Below are 19,963 nucleotides of genomic sequence, written 5' to 3' on the forward strand. Positions count from 1 at the left end.
ACTCTTCTGCGGCAGCTGACACTGGAGACTCCTTCCATCAATGTTAAATATTAATATAATTATTGATAAATACAGTAGATATCAACATTATGCATTTTTCTTTGTTAATTATTAACACCCTTTCTGTTTATTAGCCTCAGATTATGCAGAGCATCTGCCTCACAAGTCCGTGTTAATGAATTATTATAGAAAAACCTATCGAGTTATAGAAATCATAATATATTGGAACGAACATACTAATATAAACCTTTGATTTGAAATACAGCCGATACTGTTGTCAGAGTTGTTACAGAAATTTAATCAGCACCTTTAGACAAATAATAACACATAATGCATGGCAGGTAATTCTATGGTAGCTCAAGCAGTGCCTATCAATGTAGGCAATTCTCACGTTTTTATAACGCTACTGTGAGATCAATATTTGGCTGATGAGAGAGGTTTGCACATCTGCAACTTTTATTCAGAAACGTCTTCACAAGAACAAAACTATAAAGTGAATAAAGAACGGAATTATGCCTTCTGCTGTTCACAACAGGACGTGCTCACAAAGCCTTTACACTTTTTCTTTTTCTTGTCAAATGTGTCTAACTTACTGTAGGGCTGACATTTTGTTTGATGACTCACATGTAACATTTTCCACAGGAGCTCCAATTGGAGATGGACAGGTAATAACACATTGTTCCAATGTGAACAAGGAAAAGGAATCAATAGCAATGATGTTCTGGTCAGTATCGAGAAAGTAAACAGCCAAATAAGAAAAAGAAGCTAAAATAAGCAGAAAGAAGCCTGTTCAGAATGAAGCTTGATGGACCTAAGCATATTAATTTGTGATTAATCTGGAATACATGTGTCTGCATACCCTTTCTTCTACTTTACCACCAGGGTGCAAAAAATAACCATGTTTATTCAATTGGCAGATTCTTTCATTCAAAGCAAGGTACAACTTGGGCAGACAGCTCAGGATTAAGAGAGGTCTTTCTCCCAGACTTAACAATGGCTCTCTCTGGAAGCCATGAGATTAGAATTTACAACATTACGCTCATTAGCACAGAATAAAAAGAAAAGGTACTGATTTTAACAATTTCCATTTGTCAAGTTCTAATAAAGGCCTTCCTTCATTTCAATTTTATTTTATTTCTATATTTTATATAGTGCTTTTGACAATAGCCATCCAGATGCAGATTTATATCCCTAATGATTAAGCCAGAGGAGACAGTGGCAATGAAAAGCTCAAAAGGGAACCCGTACTCTTCTGGGTGACTCTGGATAGTGCAATTATAAATCATCACTCTTCTACAACTGTATGCTGTAAAGTCAAACAGCACTAAGTCTGCTGAAGCACCATTGTCTTTATGATTACAGCAGAGGTTTTTAGGTACAATTCAACACTATCTAGGTGAAAGTATCCACTGAAGAATGGGTGAATCTTGGAAATTAACTGTTTTTGGTGCAAACTGTAGTTTATCTACATGTACTCACATTACAGCTTCAGGTGTATTCCTGTATCCTTGCACATCTTTGGCTTCGTGTGCCACTTCTGGCCTTGCACAAACAGGCCACTACTCATGCAACAAAGGTAAATATTTTGTACTGGATTGCATTGGATTATCTCTGAATACCAAGAAGAATTTTTGTTCCTATGACCCAAGTTACTTCTGCATTTAACATGCTGGCTGATGAAACTGTGAACCAAAAATAAACTCTCATACTCCAACACATTTATTGATTTTCCTTTTGCAGTCATGTGTCAAAGTGGTTGCAGCCATGTTTCAAAAGATGCTCCTTCATGTGGTGCTCACTCAGAAATAAAGGCTAAAGAAGGTTTGTTGATGCCTAATTATTGATATTTAAATGGCTCTGAGATTTTTTTAGTATAGTAGGCTCTAATTTAATTGACACCTTACAATCATGCATAGTATTTGCAGAACAATTTTACATGTGAAATAGCCACTGATGTAGCAAGTGATGTATGTTTTCTGGATAATGCAGAAGTAGACAATCTATACAAAGTTTAATATATATGGAGACCTAGCTATATGACTAGCCTCTGTTTTGCATATAATTATTTCCTAAATTCTCAACAGTGCATGTTGCCATCTCACAGTTTCAGGGTCCTAGGTTCGAATCTGAGACCAGGTTACCGTGTGTGAGGACTTTCGCATGTTCCCCCCATACGTGGATTTCCTCTGAGTCTGGCTATAGGTGTGAAGGTGTACATGATGTGTATGTATGTGTGTGAATGGTGCCTTGTGCCCAGCTTTCCTGGAATATGCTCCACATCCATTGTGACCCTGATCAGGATTATGCAGTTACTAAAGATGAATGAATAACTAAAATGAATTTATACATCCTCCTTTTATCATCACTTTTATCTGTCACCTTTTATTTTTCAATTTCTCATTTTTTTCTCACTACTTTATTGACTTCAGCACATGTTTAGTCATGTCTTCATACAGAGGCTATTTATCAGAGGTTCTGATTTTCTGAAGGTCCTTGGGGATCCACCCCACTCAACAGTTTTCTTTGTGTTCCAGTTCCTAACACACACAGGGTTATCAGCATTCTAAAGCTGTTCCTGACCCTGGTCCTGGAGTACACTTTACTGCTTTCATACCTCTCCTTGACTAGAAAGGGAATCAGAAAGGGACCAATTATCTGATTAGCTGGATCAGGCATGTTAGTGCAAGGAATGTATTTTTGTGTTCTTGAAATGTAAATTGTAATGTCAAGGCTATTACATGGAGTGGATGCTTTTATTTGCATGACCTTGTAGCATATTCAGAACATTCCAGTTTGCCTGTGCTCTTTGTTTTCACTCATAATTACCCACACAAGGAAGTTTTACATAATGAACCATATTAGATATATGGCCATACTGTTGCTAGTATACAGTCATGCTGCACTTTTTCCCCTAACAGTTCTTTGAATAGTGATTGGTCATTAGCTTCATAAAGGATTTCTGTTAGAATAGGTAAAGCCTCTATTGTAGAATTATACATAGAGTGTTTAAGGGTCCTCCTGAGAAACAAACCAAACAAACCTTAAGAGTGCTAGATGGAACCTCGTGCATGACCCTAGAGCATGTTCAATATATTCCAGTTTTCTAAGACTTTTTACACATTCTCGCCCATCGCCCACATGAGCGTTACATAATGCATTATGTTAGCCACATGATCATATTGCTGGTAGTGTACATAAATACTGACATGTGACATTCTTAATATCACGTTATATTCTAAATATTATGCTGCTGCAACACTTTCATTTCCCCATGACGGATCAATAAAACCAAAGAATCCTTAAGGGTGTTATACAGAACCTAGCATATACTCCACCCCACTTCTTAGAGATATACCAGAATATACCATTTCACATGACCATGTTCTCTTACTGTCCACTTTCTTTGTCTTTTCCATAAAATGAATTCTGTTCTCAAAAGTACCGAGCACACCAGTGGGACCTGGCCTTTACCTTTTTGCCCATATCACAATCTGTGAGCCTAGCAGGCTGTTTTAGCCAGTCTACCACTCCTTTTTCTTTACTTTGTGTTGCTACCAGCATCAGTCACACTTTTAAAGTTGTTCTTCACTGGTCCGCACAACACTACTCCAGTCATAGCTGTCCCCTGACATTGGTGTCTTTGAGCTGCCTGTCAATATGTCCATAACCATGGTTCTAGCCTCCAGCTACACTGATGGTACCTGGGGCAAAAGATGCTGAAAGATTTGAGAAGTTAATTGTGTTGTAATTCAACTAGAGTCTCCTTGACTGATGCATGCTGCCTGGGTCTCAGCAATACCAGACTCTTCAAAGGACTTGACCCATCAATATCTCAGCTAGTGAAAGCCCTAGGCCAGTCACAGGTATATTTCTGAGAGTTAGGATTGACAGCTGTGAGGATTTCTATCTTAATCTGTGAATAGTTGCATTTTGCTTTAGTCAGGTGTCCTACTGGAAGCAAATATGCGCTGAGGTAATACTTGGATATGTCAGCCTGTAGGATTACTGGTACAGTGAGATCAGTGACTCCAACAGAGCTATTCTGACACCATTGATAGTTATTTGACCAAATCATTCCATAAGCAGTTGTTTCAAATGTGCTGTACCTGCTGATTCATTTGGTGATTCATGTGCCAGGTATTTAGTCATCTCTTTGTCCGGGTGCACATCTTTCCATGTTACTATTCAACCCATATTCTTCATGATTTTACCTTGGACTGCACCCTAAAGCACTGAATGTCACATTCATCTCTCCTGCCCTCTACATCACCTTGCTCACAATCTCTTCATTCTTCTTCTTATTTGAAGCAGCAATAATCATGCTGTCTGCTTTGAGTGCATACCCTGAATGTATCCGGCTGTTCTTCTGTTGGAAGACTGGTGGTGTGTTAAGCGTTATCTGCCAGTTCTTATTCTTTGCATCACCTATATCTGAACACGATCAACTGCTGGTATTGAGTAAAGCTAGCCCTTTATTTGTTTAACTCACATGAATCAAGACACAGACTGACTTTAGTTATTGCGAAACTATTAACCTAAACTATAAACTATCTACCTGCTCTGTGCTAATCTGTTATACCTATGACATTATTGTCTTCAACCATCTCACTTTATTGGCAGTGTGTACAGTTTTGTTTTAATTCAGTGTAATCATACCATTGTACAGTAGATGGGATCCAGTATCATGGAGGACCTCTCAAACACTATATTTTTGTGGGCTGCAGTAATTTCTGAATGTCACCAATATTCGCTTTATAGTTGGCTTAATGGGCAGTAGACTGTTAATCTCAAGTGTGTTGTACAATTGCATGTTTTAGGCACAGCATTTAGTAAAATGGTAAGTTGATCATGTTGCTCAGCTGAAGTCATGTACAACAGGTTTGCTCCCCAGAGACTCCAGTAGTCTCTGCTATCCCCTATTCGGCATGAACAGCAAAAGATTTCTAAACCATTCCATCTTTGTCAAAGCATTTAACTTTATATCCACAATGCTAATCTATGCTGCTATGCCATAGCTGCAGCAAAGTTAGATGCTAAAGCAGTGCCTGTAGTTCCACATCATCTTTCCTCAGTCCATGTATACAAAATCTCACTGCTCAAACCTTCCTCACAGCATGTTGTGTCTTCATGGTGGTAGACATACAATGAAAAAGCAGAGTTACATGCTTACTTAAAACTAAGAATTTTATTCAGGTGTTTATCAGAGTTGGGAAAAAATGTTCTAAATCATTATTGCTTGTTCAGATGTGGCTCTGTTAGGTGACGAATAAAATAAGAACCTGTACTACACAATAAGAAGAACATTAAGGCTTCTTGACTGTTTCAGGCTTTAAAAGGCTTGCAGGATTAATAATACTCTATGTAAAGCTTTGTTGTATCAGGCATCTGAATTTGTGTTTAATAAAAGATATACAACATTACAACTCTACCAGCAACAACATTTATGAAGGGGTGAGTAGTGATTTTATGTCTTTGGTGATATTAGCTTCCCAATAAAATGCTAATACACATATTGTATACATTTTACAAGTGGAATCAGTGTCAAGTTTTACTGGAGAAATACCAAAATGCATTCCTTGTGAATTACATACAAGGATCATATAGCCCAATTCCAAGTACAGCTTGATATAAAACTATTTAAAGCATTATGTAAAATACAGTAATCTCATACAGCTAATAGAGTCAAACAAAGCATGCATTAACATCTGATTAAGCTCATGTTGCCAGGCCACCATAACTGATGCATTATAAAATGAGATGATGTATTAAAGTGATCTATGCAGAAAAGAATAAATCCAAAATGGTGTTACGGTTCTCCCCTAGCTCAGGTGTCTGTAAAATGTTGTGTGAATTCAGTGAAGACTGCGTGAAGCACAAAATTATACGATGAATAGAAAATAGAAGAGTGGCGAGTGCTTGCTGCCTACTCATGCATTTGGATTTCATGCATCGTGTTAGACCTTTAGTGGTGAATGTGAATGGCTGCATGGAAACTTATGAAATGCTTTGACCTTGTTTAGTGGGACTATGGAGACCACCTCGAGAACCTAGCCATGTTTGTTTTGCCTCTGCTGTTGTTTTGTTGCTACAGGGCCACTGCGCTTTGGCATGACACTTTGATGAATCGATCGCTGATGCGCCGTACACCGGCAGGACAGCAATCCTACAGAGTATCCACAACCAGGACTCAGGCGAGACAGACAAAGAGAAGAGAGAAAGAGAGAGATTGAAATGAAACAAAATCAAATGAAATCAAATGAAGTTAAACTAAATGAAACGGACCGGACAGTGTTGGACTACTTGAAATATTTATCAGCATGAATGTTTCAGCGTGTAGGAAAACATGGTCAACCAATACAGTGACATTCATTGTAGGATAATGCCAGTCCATAATGATGGCATCTTTGTTTGTTGACAAAGATAAAGCTTTAAATCCCTGTGTACATACACCAGAATAATCGATTTGTAAAACACAGCTCTACGGATGTTGACTCAGAATATGTATATTCTGCTGCAAGACTATGAGGGATTTTTTTTAGTAATAAGATTCATAAGACAAAATTACATTTCTATCCATGCAATCCTCTCACTGAAGCAATATATTAAAGTTATTCTCTCCCTGTATTCTCTCTGTCTGTAGTCTGTTCAGATCCCGCTCTGTTATTTCATGTTCCTTTCGCTCAGGCTAGACATGGAGAACTAGTATGATCAAGAGAATGGACCGACTCTGGCAGACTTTCATGGCTGCTAGTAATTCGAGTCCAGCTACTGCGCAGAGGGGAGAGGTAAACACAGAATGCTGCTGCTTGCAGAGAGCCGAGATTGCTGTCAAAACACTCCATCATTAAGAGATTTGTTGTGTGTACAGTGGATTAAACATATACCATGCCTTTTTCTGATTCAAAGTTAAAGGCTTACATGGCCTTTAGCTTCTTTACTGGAGTTAGATAAGCTAGCTTAACTTAGCCCAAAAAACTTCATTAGGTCCAACCAACCCAGCTTTTGTTAGCTTTATTTGTGGCATCAGCCAATCTAACTAGCTTGCTTAGCCTTTTAGTTAGCAACACGGCCTTTGTTAGCATTGTTATCACAGTCAGCTCTTCAGATTACAAAAAAATTTTGTTTTTTCCCCAATACACTTGCTAGGCCTATATTATTCAACAATTATTATTTGTATTATCACCATCCATATGAGCAAAGCTAATCAGCTATCATCTAATCTGTCATTCTTATCATTCTATCATATCATTCTTATAATTCCTTCATTCTTCCCTATCATTCTTTTGCTTGGAAATTGACAGGCCTAAGAAACACTGTTAGCTTACAAGCTCTTTCAGCTGCAGTTAATCAATATTATTTATAACATATGAGGGTAGTTTGTCCTGATTTTATTTATCTACATAGCTAGAAGCTAAAGCAATATCCAATGCTTATAAGCAGCAGACATTATAAGCAGTTCTAGAATTTACTTGTTTTTTTTTTTACTTATTATTATAATTCTCTGCTTGCAGAATGGTTTTGTTTGACTTTCTAAGAACTAAAAATTGGGGTTTAGTGAAGGGCTCTTGAAGGAAAGTCTCTCACAGGAGAGGCAGGTAAATACTGCAGATGTCCAACACAAATCTTCATTTTTCCTCAAATATATTTTTTTTCTGATATACTTACTTTGTGTATTACTTCAAAAATTATTATTTTATATGATCATTATCCATTTAGTTCAGTAGCTACCTTTCATCTACAGGTGTTCACCCTATAAAGCATACATGACATTTCCAGGCATAAGAAACATGGTCTTAACTGCAATATTTAAGGCAGTAAACAATATCCCTATAACTTTTATCCTTGATGAAAAATCAACACAAATATTTTAGAGTGCTTCTGGTGGGTTGTAATGCCAGTACCTGAATACTGAAATCACTATTTGGTTATTCATTATGCCATTATTCATTATGTTAACACAAAATCCATGAGAAAACATGGAAAAAAGTCACATATTTTGATGCAGATTGCGGCCCTGTCATAGTGAGCAAGAAAGAGGTGTTTTTTCAGGACTAAAAACCAAAAATCTCGGCAGTTTTCACTTTCATGCAGATGTGAGTGGGTGGCCTGATATGAAGCTCGTGGGACAAAATAATAATGATACATTTTCAATAATGTCCAGTACAAGTCCATTAGAAGCATCAAGCAACAATGGACATAAATTAGGGACTTAGGGGTTGCAGATTGAGCCCATTTACACCAGAACTAACACTGCACTCGTGACATGTCTCAACCTGTCCATGGCGCTTTTTATTTTACACTGGCCACTGCTGTCACCTGGGGCACTCATTTAATGTACTCATTCACTGGTTTAGTACATATAACATGCAAATATCTGTGACCTTAAGATTACAATGAACAAGTGTTGCCACTGTTTTCTCAGGAAAACTGGAAATGTTTTAATCCAATGAGATTTTCAAACATTCCACAAATGTCAAAGTGTCTGTAGCCTTTTAAATTCAGTGACAGTTTTTACTTGCATGAAGTTTGAATTTAACAGACTCCAGTAAGGCTCCCGGCTGAAATATTAAGCTGACATTCACTAAAAGGTTTTATGTTCAATATTTCTCAGTATTATGTCAAACATATAAACATGTGTGCCAACGCTGACAAGAGAAACATTTAATAGAAGTGAAAACTGATAATTGATTACACCATATTAAACACAGCTTTAATCTCTCCTAGTGGTTTACCAAATATCTGTTCATGAACTCTTACGGGTATCTGAATAATACAATTAAGCTCATTTTATTCAAACAGTTATCATCTACTCAAGCAGAAAGGCACTACTGGGTTCTAGCAGTATTTACTAGTAATCAGAACATTCCTAATGCAAACTTACAGAAATTATGAAGACCATTAAGCCATGAAGGTCCACTACATGTTACATGCTTTTTGGTAGTTTTTTTTTGTTTTGTTTTCCTTTCAGACATTCTTTAGCCTTACTACTATAGCAGCTACAAGCATTCCCAACTTGCATAGTTAGTGCAACTCATTAGATCAACTTGCTTAGTTAGCAATAAGGCCTTAGTTAACCTTTTTACTGAAGATAGTTAACATAGCTAGTAGCTAGTTAGCTTATGTGGTTTTACAAAACACATCGCATTATCTCACTACATTAATAATTGATGAAGTGGTATAAGTTTTACATAAAGGTAGCCACTGATCCAAACTGTTTATAACATCGTAGTACTAGCCAAGAGGAATGTAGCTAAATTGGATTCCAACTTTTAACCCCTTTGTGCTCTAGATTTACTCTCAGTTTAGTTCTCCAGGAGGTTGTGGGCAAAGGATCATGGGCTGAAGAAGCAATTTGGGGCTTATTTGCCGTTTTTTAAGTACTCAGGAGTGAAGAGAGGAATGTCTATAACATGACTGACAAGGAGGATTTTCTTAGGCATATGATACACTGCCTTTCATCACAACAATTATTTTTAGTCATTTTATCCATATACATTCATGCTATTTTTAACAGAAGACATTGGCATAAGTAAGATAAGATAAGTTACAGTAAGTGTGCATTTAGTCAATCCCTAGCAATCTATTTCTTCACTGATATATGCTGTCCTTCTTCAGTTAAATAATATTTGTGGCTACAGCAGGTAGGAATATAAAATGTGTTCACCAGGTAGTTAAATGTCAGAGAAAATTGTTTCTATTAAAATACAGCGAAGCCTCGCTGATGCAACAGATGCTAGTGTTATTCCTTTAATAGTTACCATATTTCAAAGACATGTTTCAAAGACAAGCTTTTATAGTTTTCTGACGTGTGGTCTTGTAGCTTCAAAAAAAAAACATTAGTTACGTAAGTGAAATATGGTGCAAGCTGGCCATTTACAAATTTGATTACAATACAGTATTAATTATGTTTGTATGGTTACTCTGGCCATACTTATTCAGTGCATCACCTGCACGCACTGTGCTTTTAATGAAAGCAATGGAAACTTTAAATACCATGACAACTCCTTTCCCGTGTTATATAGAATGAGGCATGGTTTGTTTGTCTGTGTTAAATACTGCATTGCATTCAGAAATGATTTGTCTGCAGTTCCTCTCTCTATTGATTGCCCCTGAGGCAAAGACATACTCACCGGTTTTCATAAGCAGAACTGCTAAGAGGTAAATTTTCCTAAGAAAATCTGAAGGGTGGATTTTTTTTCTCCTGTTGCAAACAATTAATGACATGTTTCAGTCTGAGTTGGTATCTCTAATGGTGCTGCATTAATGGGGAGGTGACTGCACTTACAACTCAACAATCATTGAAATGCTTCCACAATCGACATTATACCTTTTAAAAAATCATTGTCATTAAATATATCAAACACAGGAACCTGACTGTGCTGCTAATTCAGCAGCCAATTAGAATTGTTTGTTTCGATTTTTGGAATGCAGAAGTGCTCTGGACCTGCCTTTAGAGCAGAGCAAAAAAAAAAAAGTGTTAATATTAGAATTAGGAGTTTCTCCTAAATTGGCCAGTTAGGAGCTATTTTTAGCCTTGTTTAGCTGTTTTTTCTATTTATTTTTTGTGTACTATTTTACTATATTTGTTATTCATAGTCATTTGGCTGTTTATCATTTTTTCTTTTGGATCATGCCAGTGCCATAATTCACCAAACACCCACAAAAATATATTGGAAAAAATAGAAGAAAAGCACAGTGTGTTTTGTTAAAGTGCTCATGTGCATTTTGCAGGATTCTTGTATGATATTATTCCATAGGCCAAACTCTCTCTCTCTCAAAAAAAGTGCATCCCTACTTTTCAACAACAGGCCAAACAAGAGTGATCAAAATATGCCAACCCAAAGGGAAAAAATGACCTACTCAGAGCCACAAATCTCTGTTGGCACAACTATTTTCCAGCCTAATGTGCCAGGGCATATGCCTCCAAACTACATCATAGCAGGATTAACCTAAGAATGCCCACCATTAGAATGGAAATCGGCAACCTCAGCTTTCCAGAGTGAAGCTATACATTAGCTTAATGTCTGTGTGGGGTGATTCTGTTGGCCATTAATAGCATGGCAAATGCAGTGGAAAGACAAGAAGATTGGCCCTACTTCAGTGTGATGGCATCTTTTTTTTTCCAGTGGATTGGGTAGTTAAATACACAAACAAGCAGAGGAGACACAACAGTCCAAGTTGTGAGCATTTGTGCTGTAGCTAATGGTTTAACATATTCATATATTTGAAATTGCATATTATACACATATATATATATACACACACTCATACAACTCAAGCACTTCTGTAGCAGGTTCACGTTAATTATGCATCCACAATGTCGAGTGACTAATCAGATATGCTGTAACTGACGTGAGGTGAATGCTTTAAATCAGCCTGCATCTCAAACACAGATGATGTCAGTCATATCAAGGTGAGTCAGATATGAACGTCAATTGATTTAGTAAAGCAGAGGTAGCTCAAAATGGATTGGCCTTCGTAGTTAGCATCACATTTCAGCAAGGGATAGATCTGTGTGGGAGTACAAAGGATGTGATATATTTTTGACAGGATGCGCTCTCAGCCCCATTACCAAGCCACAATGACCCAGTGTTCAGCTCTGTAGTATGGGCTTTCAGAGAAACTGGTTTCATCTGGCTCTACGCTAACATGACAATAGCTGCCTTATTCTTATGTTTTTGCACACCAATGCAATGTACAATCATTGAGACTTCATTTGCTGTATAACCACCCAGCCTCATTCTTATAGACGTGTACAGCTCTGCCTCTTTTTTCCAGTCTTCGAGAGCAAGGTCATGTTTGCGAGTGAGTTTATTTAGCTTCTCTCTAAATAATACTCTTTGAAACGGCGTGCTGCAGGGTTGGGGCAGAGGAGGAGAGAAGAGATGTCGAACGACCCATGTAGCCTGTTTGTTTATTGTTCACTGCTCAGGCCAAAGCAGTTTTCATGCCATCCCCATGACAACGAGGACGGAACGAGGGAGTGAAAGGACAGAATCTCAATAAGAGGATCCCCTCTCTACTTCGACCTCACCAGTCATGCAGCTCTAACACTACTCTCTTTTTCTTACCAGTTGTTACTGTAATTTTATCTTCAGGAAAGGATGAAAACAGTATAAAGGAAGGTTTAACAACTAAGAACAGATCTGAGACTTCTTCATCCACTAATCTTCATCCTACCTTGCTACCATTTCTTGTTTGAAATTTTCATTTCTACATTTGCCTCACAAGCATGTCTAGAATCAATACCTTCTTGTTCATCTAGTAATCAGCAGTGGAAGTGATCATTTTCAGGAAGCAAATCCTTTTGTGACATTTTGTCGCACCTGCCAATTCACCTAACAGCATGTTTGTGAGAGGTGTGAGGAAACCAGAGAACCTGGAGGAAACACACATGGACACACGGAGAACATGTGAAACTCTGCACAGACAGTAACCTGAGCTCAGGATTGAACCCGCGACCCTGGAGCTGCATCATAGTGCTGCCCACCAAAGTACTTCTACTGATACTACACTTATATCAGAGCTGATACTGACATAATCTCAGTAACGGAGTCTGCTCTGGTAGCTTCTGTTTCCAAAGTGACAGAGGCACTGCAGTGGTGTGTCCTCTGTTCCATAGCCCTGTGTCATGCCACTCATGATCACATGGGTTCACTGGATAAAATACATCAGCTACAAACTCAACATTTCAAAGGAAAAATCAGGCATTCAGTGAACAGTATCAGTATCTGGTATTTAAGCAAACATCATGCTTCTTTTGTTTAATAAACACTGAGGAGGAAATGCACACAGACATTTGACATTTCTTTATATCTGTCTACTTATCTGTGTTTTCTGATTTGTACTGAATGCTTCTGGGTATTCAGAGTTGTCTCTTTTCACTGGCTGACTCAGGCACAATTAGTTTTATCCTGGGGCCTACTGGTACTGAACCACCGTCCGTAAAACATTGGACCAACATCACTGAGCATGGCATTATATCGCTCACACTCACTCACTCACTCACTCTGTTCAGAGAAATGAAGATCCTCCACTAGGCACTACTGATACTCAACTAGCCTTTGTTTGGATCTATCGTAGAGAATATGATGACAGACAAAGCACCAGAAGAGGCATCTACCAGTGATGCTTTGCACAAATTACAGTTTATAATACCTCATACAGCGTGTTTTAAAATGTTATATTTAGCTATTTCACTTCATTTAATAACTGTTGTGTATTTAAATACATGATCAAATCAGCTTTCATTCCTTTATTAAACCATAATTTACTGTCTTGCAGTGTCGACCACAAAACATGACATGTCTTATCTATACTTACTTATCTACACTTCACACTTTACAGTTCACGTTTGTATCACTCCACTCCTCTGTGTTTGCTATACAGAATTCCAATTCTAGCACTAGTCCATTACACTGAAACTGTTATTACACTTTCTGCAGGCTGTCAGTCAGTCTGTGCATTGCATGGCAACACACAATGCTCTATCCAGCTGTGGCATCTTTGGGAACTACTTTTGTTGACTGAACAAAATACCTGGCCAAACTGTGTCTCAAATGTCAGTTACTCAGTTTTAATTTCTTGTTTATAGAACTGTGGTATGAAAGCAATATCATAAAGACAATCGTGTTGCTGTACTGAATATCAGGACGGCTGTTATTACCTACAGCTGAAACACAGTCATGCTGATATTCAGTACAACACTGTTGCTCATGTTATATTGCTTAATTAATAATAATTACAGTAACTTATGTAATAACCATTATAGTGACCTCACAAACCTGTTACATATAAAAATTGCTGTATATTATATAGCTTTAATAGCTTATATAGCTTCAAACCATCGATTTCACCAAGTAGCCAAATGCATGGAATGAAACGTGTTTAACTGTTTTGCCTACATGTAGCCTATTGTCTCAATAGGGTCCTTTGGTACAGACCAGAGAATGATGGACACCTGTGCTTAAGTACAACAGCTGCGACAGATCCTCAGCATCGACAGAGATTAGAGCAGCTAACAACCTCCTGCCGTCAGTGCACTAAAACATGATGGCTGCCTCTCTCCTGCTGGCTTTTTCTCCACTCCATTTCTCTGTGAACAACTGTTTCCTTTTCTTTATATATTGTTTTTTTTATATATACCAGTTTTCCTTTCTTGCAAGGCTTCTATGTACCATTTGAGTAAAAAAAAAAAAAAAGAAAGAAAAACTAAAAAAAGAAAATGTGTGTCTCTGATGTAACTGGTTTCAGAAATAACTGGGCATTTTTAAACGATGCAGAAACTAATAAAGCCAATTAGCAAGGAGAGAGCATTCCAGCACTAAGAGAATGGCAGGAAAAAACAAAACAGCTCTGGTGCTGTAGCTATGAATGGATTAAATATGTGGTCTAATCTAATCACAAGGGATCAAAAATAAAAAAGCAGTAAATCAGTGATTTTAAAAGGCTTGAGGAGACTGCACGGCTAATACAATCTTTGCTGCCAATCTTTCTTAGATTATAGGCCAGTCAAGAACTTGACAGACTATAACACCAAGATCTACTTGTCCAGTATTAAATCACTGATGCACAATAGAAGTAACAAAAGGTCTAGAATTGAGTCTGTTAACCAAATAAGTACTAATACCAGTACTACTAAAGCCATAAGATCAAGTGACTTATAATAAACAATTGTCTTACTGTGGTTGGCTGTGAAATGGTCCACTACTATAACATATCACTATATGAAGATATTTTCCTGTTGCCTGACTCTAATGTTGATGGAAATGTCACAAGATCCCACACTAACATGTAAATGACATGCCACGCCGGTAGCGAGACATAACTTTTATTCTCTTGCCAAGAAAAGTAAACGCTTGAATCACAGCAATGAAGATCCTCATGGGAATAAAATGACGTTAATCTTTTTTTTTTCTTCTTAGACATTCTAAAGAAATGCCATTAAGAAGGCGAGTTCATGTATGTAGCTGACTTAGACCTCCTACTCTTTATGCCATTATGTAATCCGAGAGAGCTGACTGCAATGCGAAATGACAGGAAGAAACATAAACCCAAAAAGGGAAAGTACAAGCTGAGACTATGACACTATTATCATTAGGAATCTGCCATGGGGGTGTGGAAAGGAATGCCCACTGCTTCGAAAGGATGACGCTTGTGTTCACTTCTTGCCATTATAAACCCACTTTTGCATAATGACCACATCATCAGCATTTACCTGAAACCACCACAGCAATTACAAGAGAGCCATCAGCACATCCTGTTACCTCATTATGTTAAAACAGGGCTATGATGTCTGATGTTTTTACATCCAGTATGAAACTGAACTTATACACGGTTCGCTCAGTGTCTTTCTCAATTTAATTAACATTTATGACCACAGTGTCATTCTGTAAAATGAAAATCAAAATAATGGATTCACTGTGTAATAGTTACTTCTACACCACACCATTGGGATGTCCAGGTATACAAGACTTCACATGAGGCAATGCATGGCAATGCTGTATTAGTTTGCCATACAACTAGAAGGCCAGAGATTAATTTTCTCAGTAAAGACAACCATTTGTGCATGTCAGGACAGCTCTCTACTGCAGTTTCATTGCATGGTGTGAATCTCATACAGCTCCCACTTTAGCCTGCTGGCTTTTTCATGTGACTTCAAGCACTCAGGAGCTGTCCATGGTCCTTAATGCACTGCCGCTAGAGATTGTGGCAGAAAAACCTGCACTGTCTTCTAAAGCACGTACATACCATTTGCTCTTTGTACCTCTGTAAATGGAACTCTGAACAAGAGCTACAGTAAACTCTTCACTGTAGCACTTCAGTGAGCTTGTTGTCTACCTTTGGCGCTTAATGTCGAACACCTAAACAACGGGTTGCGTTTTCCTATTTCTTGGGCATAATGACTCCAACATAGGCATGCCACAAAGCTGTTGAATGCTTGACTCATATCGTTCAGAATGTGTTGATCAATTTCTATAAGAGCACCTCTGACAGTAATTCTGCCTGGATACGTAATCGTTTCTATAGTAACAGCTCATTCACTGGGGCTTGTATGGCGGATACTACTGATAAAAGGACTTTTAAAAATGTGTGGAATCCTTGATATGGAAGGAGACTCCAGTGTCAGTGCTCTAACAATCGTAAATAAAGGTGTCACTTTCTTTAAAAAGTTTTCCTCCAAGCGCAAGTCTTTTCTGTATTATTAACTTCAAGAAAGAGAAACAAGAGAGATCGGTGAAGGAATGACAGTTTATAGCTGTTACAATATAACAGGGACTAACTAAATGAAACTGTAAATTGATAAGCAGTATGATTTGTTGCTCTTTAATTAATAAAAATATTTGGCAAATTGAGGAATATAATGAGTATAAGGGAATAAAACACCTCAGGACATGCTATAATTGGAAAACAATCAACTGCAGGGCTGTAAAGTCTATATAACACCACCAGGTTGTTGATTATATTGCTTTAACAGTGTTAAAAGTTTATTCCTTACACATCATGTTAAGTGTCTAGTCATATATCATGATTTATGATATCCTGATAATCATTACCGTAGTACTCATTCAGAGCAGACAAGACAGTTCTCTTAGCTGCATTTTTTGACATTATATTATATCAAAAATCAGGCATCTATAAAGCTTGCTCTCCTTAGACTTCCTTCTGAATGCAACAAAAGAATACGGATGATATTTTGAACTCTCCATCATCAGCATTTACCTCCATGTAGGAGAAGCCAACATGGTACAAGATGGCATGTTGCATTATTTTTTTTCGAACATATCACATTAGATATGCAACTATGCTTTACTCTCTCTAGTGAAATCTCTGCAGGAGATATTTTAAGCTTTCTTTAAACACCTGTCACTGCAGGGCTGAACTTATCCTATCCCAGGTGATGCATGATAATGAGTAAGCTGTAAGAAGAAGCAAGCCCTTTTCTGAAGCAAATCAAATATGTTACGCTTCCTGCTTTCTCCATCAGTTATAGTTTATACCCTATAGCCTGCAAAACATGCGCACTGAAATGCTGCCATTCTACACTGTTAGATATGTAACAGACAATGCGCCATTTGTAACAGAAATGATACCTTACTCATGATGAAGAAAGACTGCACAGAGCCTTACAATAAGTTGCATCATGGAGATGCCTGATGTTGCTACTGATTTTACTAAGCCATCTATTATCTATGGGATCTGCAAGATGCAAACTTAAAAAAGTATGATGAAGTCTAAATGAATCAGTGTTGAATTAACCCCTACAGCACTGAATTCAGTCTCCGTTAGTGACCAGATTATCTTAAACCCACATAAACCTTGCAACATTGTAAGTGTTAACTCAACACTGTGTGAGAGTTCAAAACGACACTGTACTTAGACTTTCTCTAACAGACAGCATCAAACCATAGCGAGAACTTAATGGCATGGATGAGTGCTTAACTAAATCCTTACTATATTCACATTATTTCACAACTTCCAGAAGACTTCTAGAGGTCTTCACTCAACACTGTGGAGCTGGAATGTCTTCAGAATGTTCTGTGGTCCCGTAGTGGGGAAATAAAATCCCTAAAACATTGTGCTTATCCTGAAGAAGCTGCATGTGGTGCTGTATACTGATTTGCTTTGATCTTCCTCTCCAAAATCCTGAATTAGCGGCCGTCAATTCAAAAGCCACCTTAAACATTCCTCCGCATGAAGCATAAAGCTCACAACCTTTAGCTATAAGGCTTTAATTATTTAAACTGCTTCGCATGTGGATTTATTTCTGTTTTTTGCTGAGATATGGTGAAGCTTTGGTGCCGCTTAATGGGAAAAAAGGGCAACTGCTTGGGGGGCCGTTTTTACCGGCGCTGTGCAAACGAGTATCAAACACAATCAAGCACAAAAAGAGAAGCAGTAAACTACCTCTCGGACCTTAACACAATAAATGCACCACGATGATGTGTGGAATACATTATAAAAGCGGGTACAGCCAGGCAACGCAGCAGCCTATGAGAGATGAGTAATCAGATAAAACTCTTACACTCAATCTAAGCATTTCAATCCAGTGCAAAATGAAATAATTCTTCTCTGGAGAGTGCACGGATTTATAGCTAGATTACAGGCAATGCAAGAGACACAACTCATCATTTACAACTTATAGCTATCTGACTTCATGGATTTAAGAAAACGCGTGACACATGAAGGCGCGTTTTTAATCTGATGATCTGTTGCTATTCGTTAAACCATTAGGCCAGCAGTGTGTAAGTGAGTTTTAAAAGTTCGCCCTGGCGCAGAACTCCAGTCTTTCGATAGGTGATGTAATAGTGTTTAGCGTGTAGAAAACTGGGGTTTCAGAAATGCCTTGTGGTGCAGGACAGCGCCGAAATACCGTTTAGCCCGCGCGTAACGCTCGTGCCACCCCCGCACACATGCCCCCGTCCTAATAAAAACCCTTATTCTTTCTCGCCCCCTCACACACACACACACACACACATACACACACACAACCCACGCACACACAACCCTCTCATGTCAACAATTTCTTTCAGGCACTTTATGTACGTGCTCGACTTTGGGATTAACTGCTATGGAGGATGTTTTAGTGGAAAACGTGACGAATCGCTTTCCCAGCGTGCCAGCATGGCGCGTTTATATCTACAAATGTCCGCATAGAAGCGGCTCGTGGGCTCATCGATGATACAACATAAAGCAGTCGTGTCGCAATATTCAGCTCGTAATTAGACTGCGAGGAAACTGAACGTGTAGATCATTCCAGTGCTCAGCTTATCATGTAAACTGCATTCATAAGGGCTGCTCAGCTCCTGAGGAGGAATAACACGGAGCGGATACACAGCCTGGTCCAGAAAGCATCATGTTGTGCACTGGCTGCATATCTCTAAGACATTTCACGTGTAGGGTGAAAAGTGTACACGGCAGTTGAATACATAGTGTATACAGTGTATATGGTGTTTATATAGCGAGCCGGGGTGCGCATGCATCCCCGCGCATCACCCTCCGCTCCGCGCGCGCCAACTGCAAAACTTACCGTTGCCGTGAACCGAGGCGGCGAGCAGCGCAATGTACAAGAGCAGAAGCCGGTTCCAGGGCTGCGAGGGTACTCCCGCCTTCATCAGCGCGAAAAGCCTTATTCTCCCCGATTTCCCTGCGCGTTCGCAAGCAGTCCGTGCAAGTCCCGCTCCCTCCGATTTCAAAGTGGCGCCCATGGCAGGGATTTGCGGGTTTGTTTGGTGTTTTTTTTTTTTTTCTGCGTTTCGGCGGCGGTTCACTATTATCACACGGTTTTCACGGGAAGATTCGCTTCGCGTCGGCGCTGAGAAAAATCCCCACGCGTCGGGAGCAGGCTCGCGCAGGCGGACTGAACCATCTCGCGCAGACTGCGGGGTTCGCGGGTGCTGCGGGAGGATTTCACAGCAAAACGGGGGAATGGAAGATTATGAGAACGAGAGCTCCGTCCTTTTTTTCTTCCCTGTACAGAGTCGAGACAAATGTGAGCCGCTGGACAGAAGGGAAGGACGTGGTTTAGGGTTTGGACGCCTCCAGCAGGCTGCTGTAACCCGCTCCACGCGCTTCCTCTCTTCCGACTCGGCGTCCGTACGTTTTGTTTCCAATTAATTAGCGGAACTCTACGTTTCAGCCTCTCTCCGCATGAATCACAGGACACACACACACTCACACACCACCTCCGCTCAGAAGTTTGCAGCCTCCGTTTGTGTCTGAATCATTGTGAGGTGTGGATGTGGTCGATAAGGCATTCCGCGGACCGCAGCTCCTTCAGGCGCACTGCATTAGTAGTCTCTCAACGACACCGAAAGTCCAACTGCAGAGAGCGCATCTCTCTCTCTCTCTCTCTCTCTCTCACACACACACACACACACACACTCAGGCACTGTGGCCCACAGTCTGTTGCTTTCAAGATCTGATAGGGCAGTAGTGGTAGTAATAATAATAATAATAATAA

General features: G+C 39.0%; 1 protein-coding gene across 1 annotated transcript in view; it reads right to left on the bottom strand.

The window, feature by feature from the left end:
• Positions 1 to 19,793, bottom strand: part of csmd2 (CUB and Sushi multiple domains 2) — a 309,743-nt gene extending 289,950 nt beyond the window's left edge. Inside the window, exon 1 of the mRNA XM_053228691.1 lies at positions 19,031 to 19,793. Coding sequence (XP_053084666.1) covers positions 19,031 to 19,208 — 178 coding nt within the window. The 5' untranslated portion in view covers positions 19,209 to 19,793. The remainder of the gene's footprint in view (positions 1 to 19,030) is intronic.
• Between the last annotated feature and the right edge of the window lie 170 nt (positions 19,794 to 19,963).

Source organism: Pangasianodon hypophthalmus, chromosome 23 (genome assembly GCF_027358585.1).
Source record: "Pangasianodon hypophthalmus isolate fPanHyp1 chromosome 23, fPanHyp1.pri, whole genome shotgun sequence".
In the NCBI taxonomy this organism is placed as follows: Eukaryota; Metazoa; Chordata; class Actinopteri; order Siluriformes; family Pangasiidae; genus Pangasianodon; species Pangasianodon hypophthalmus.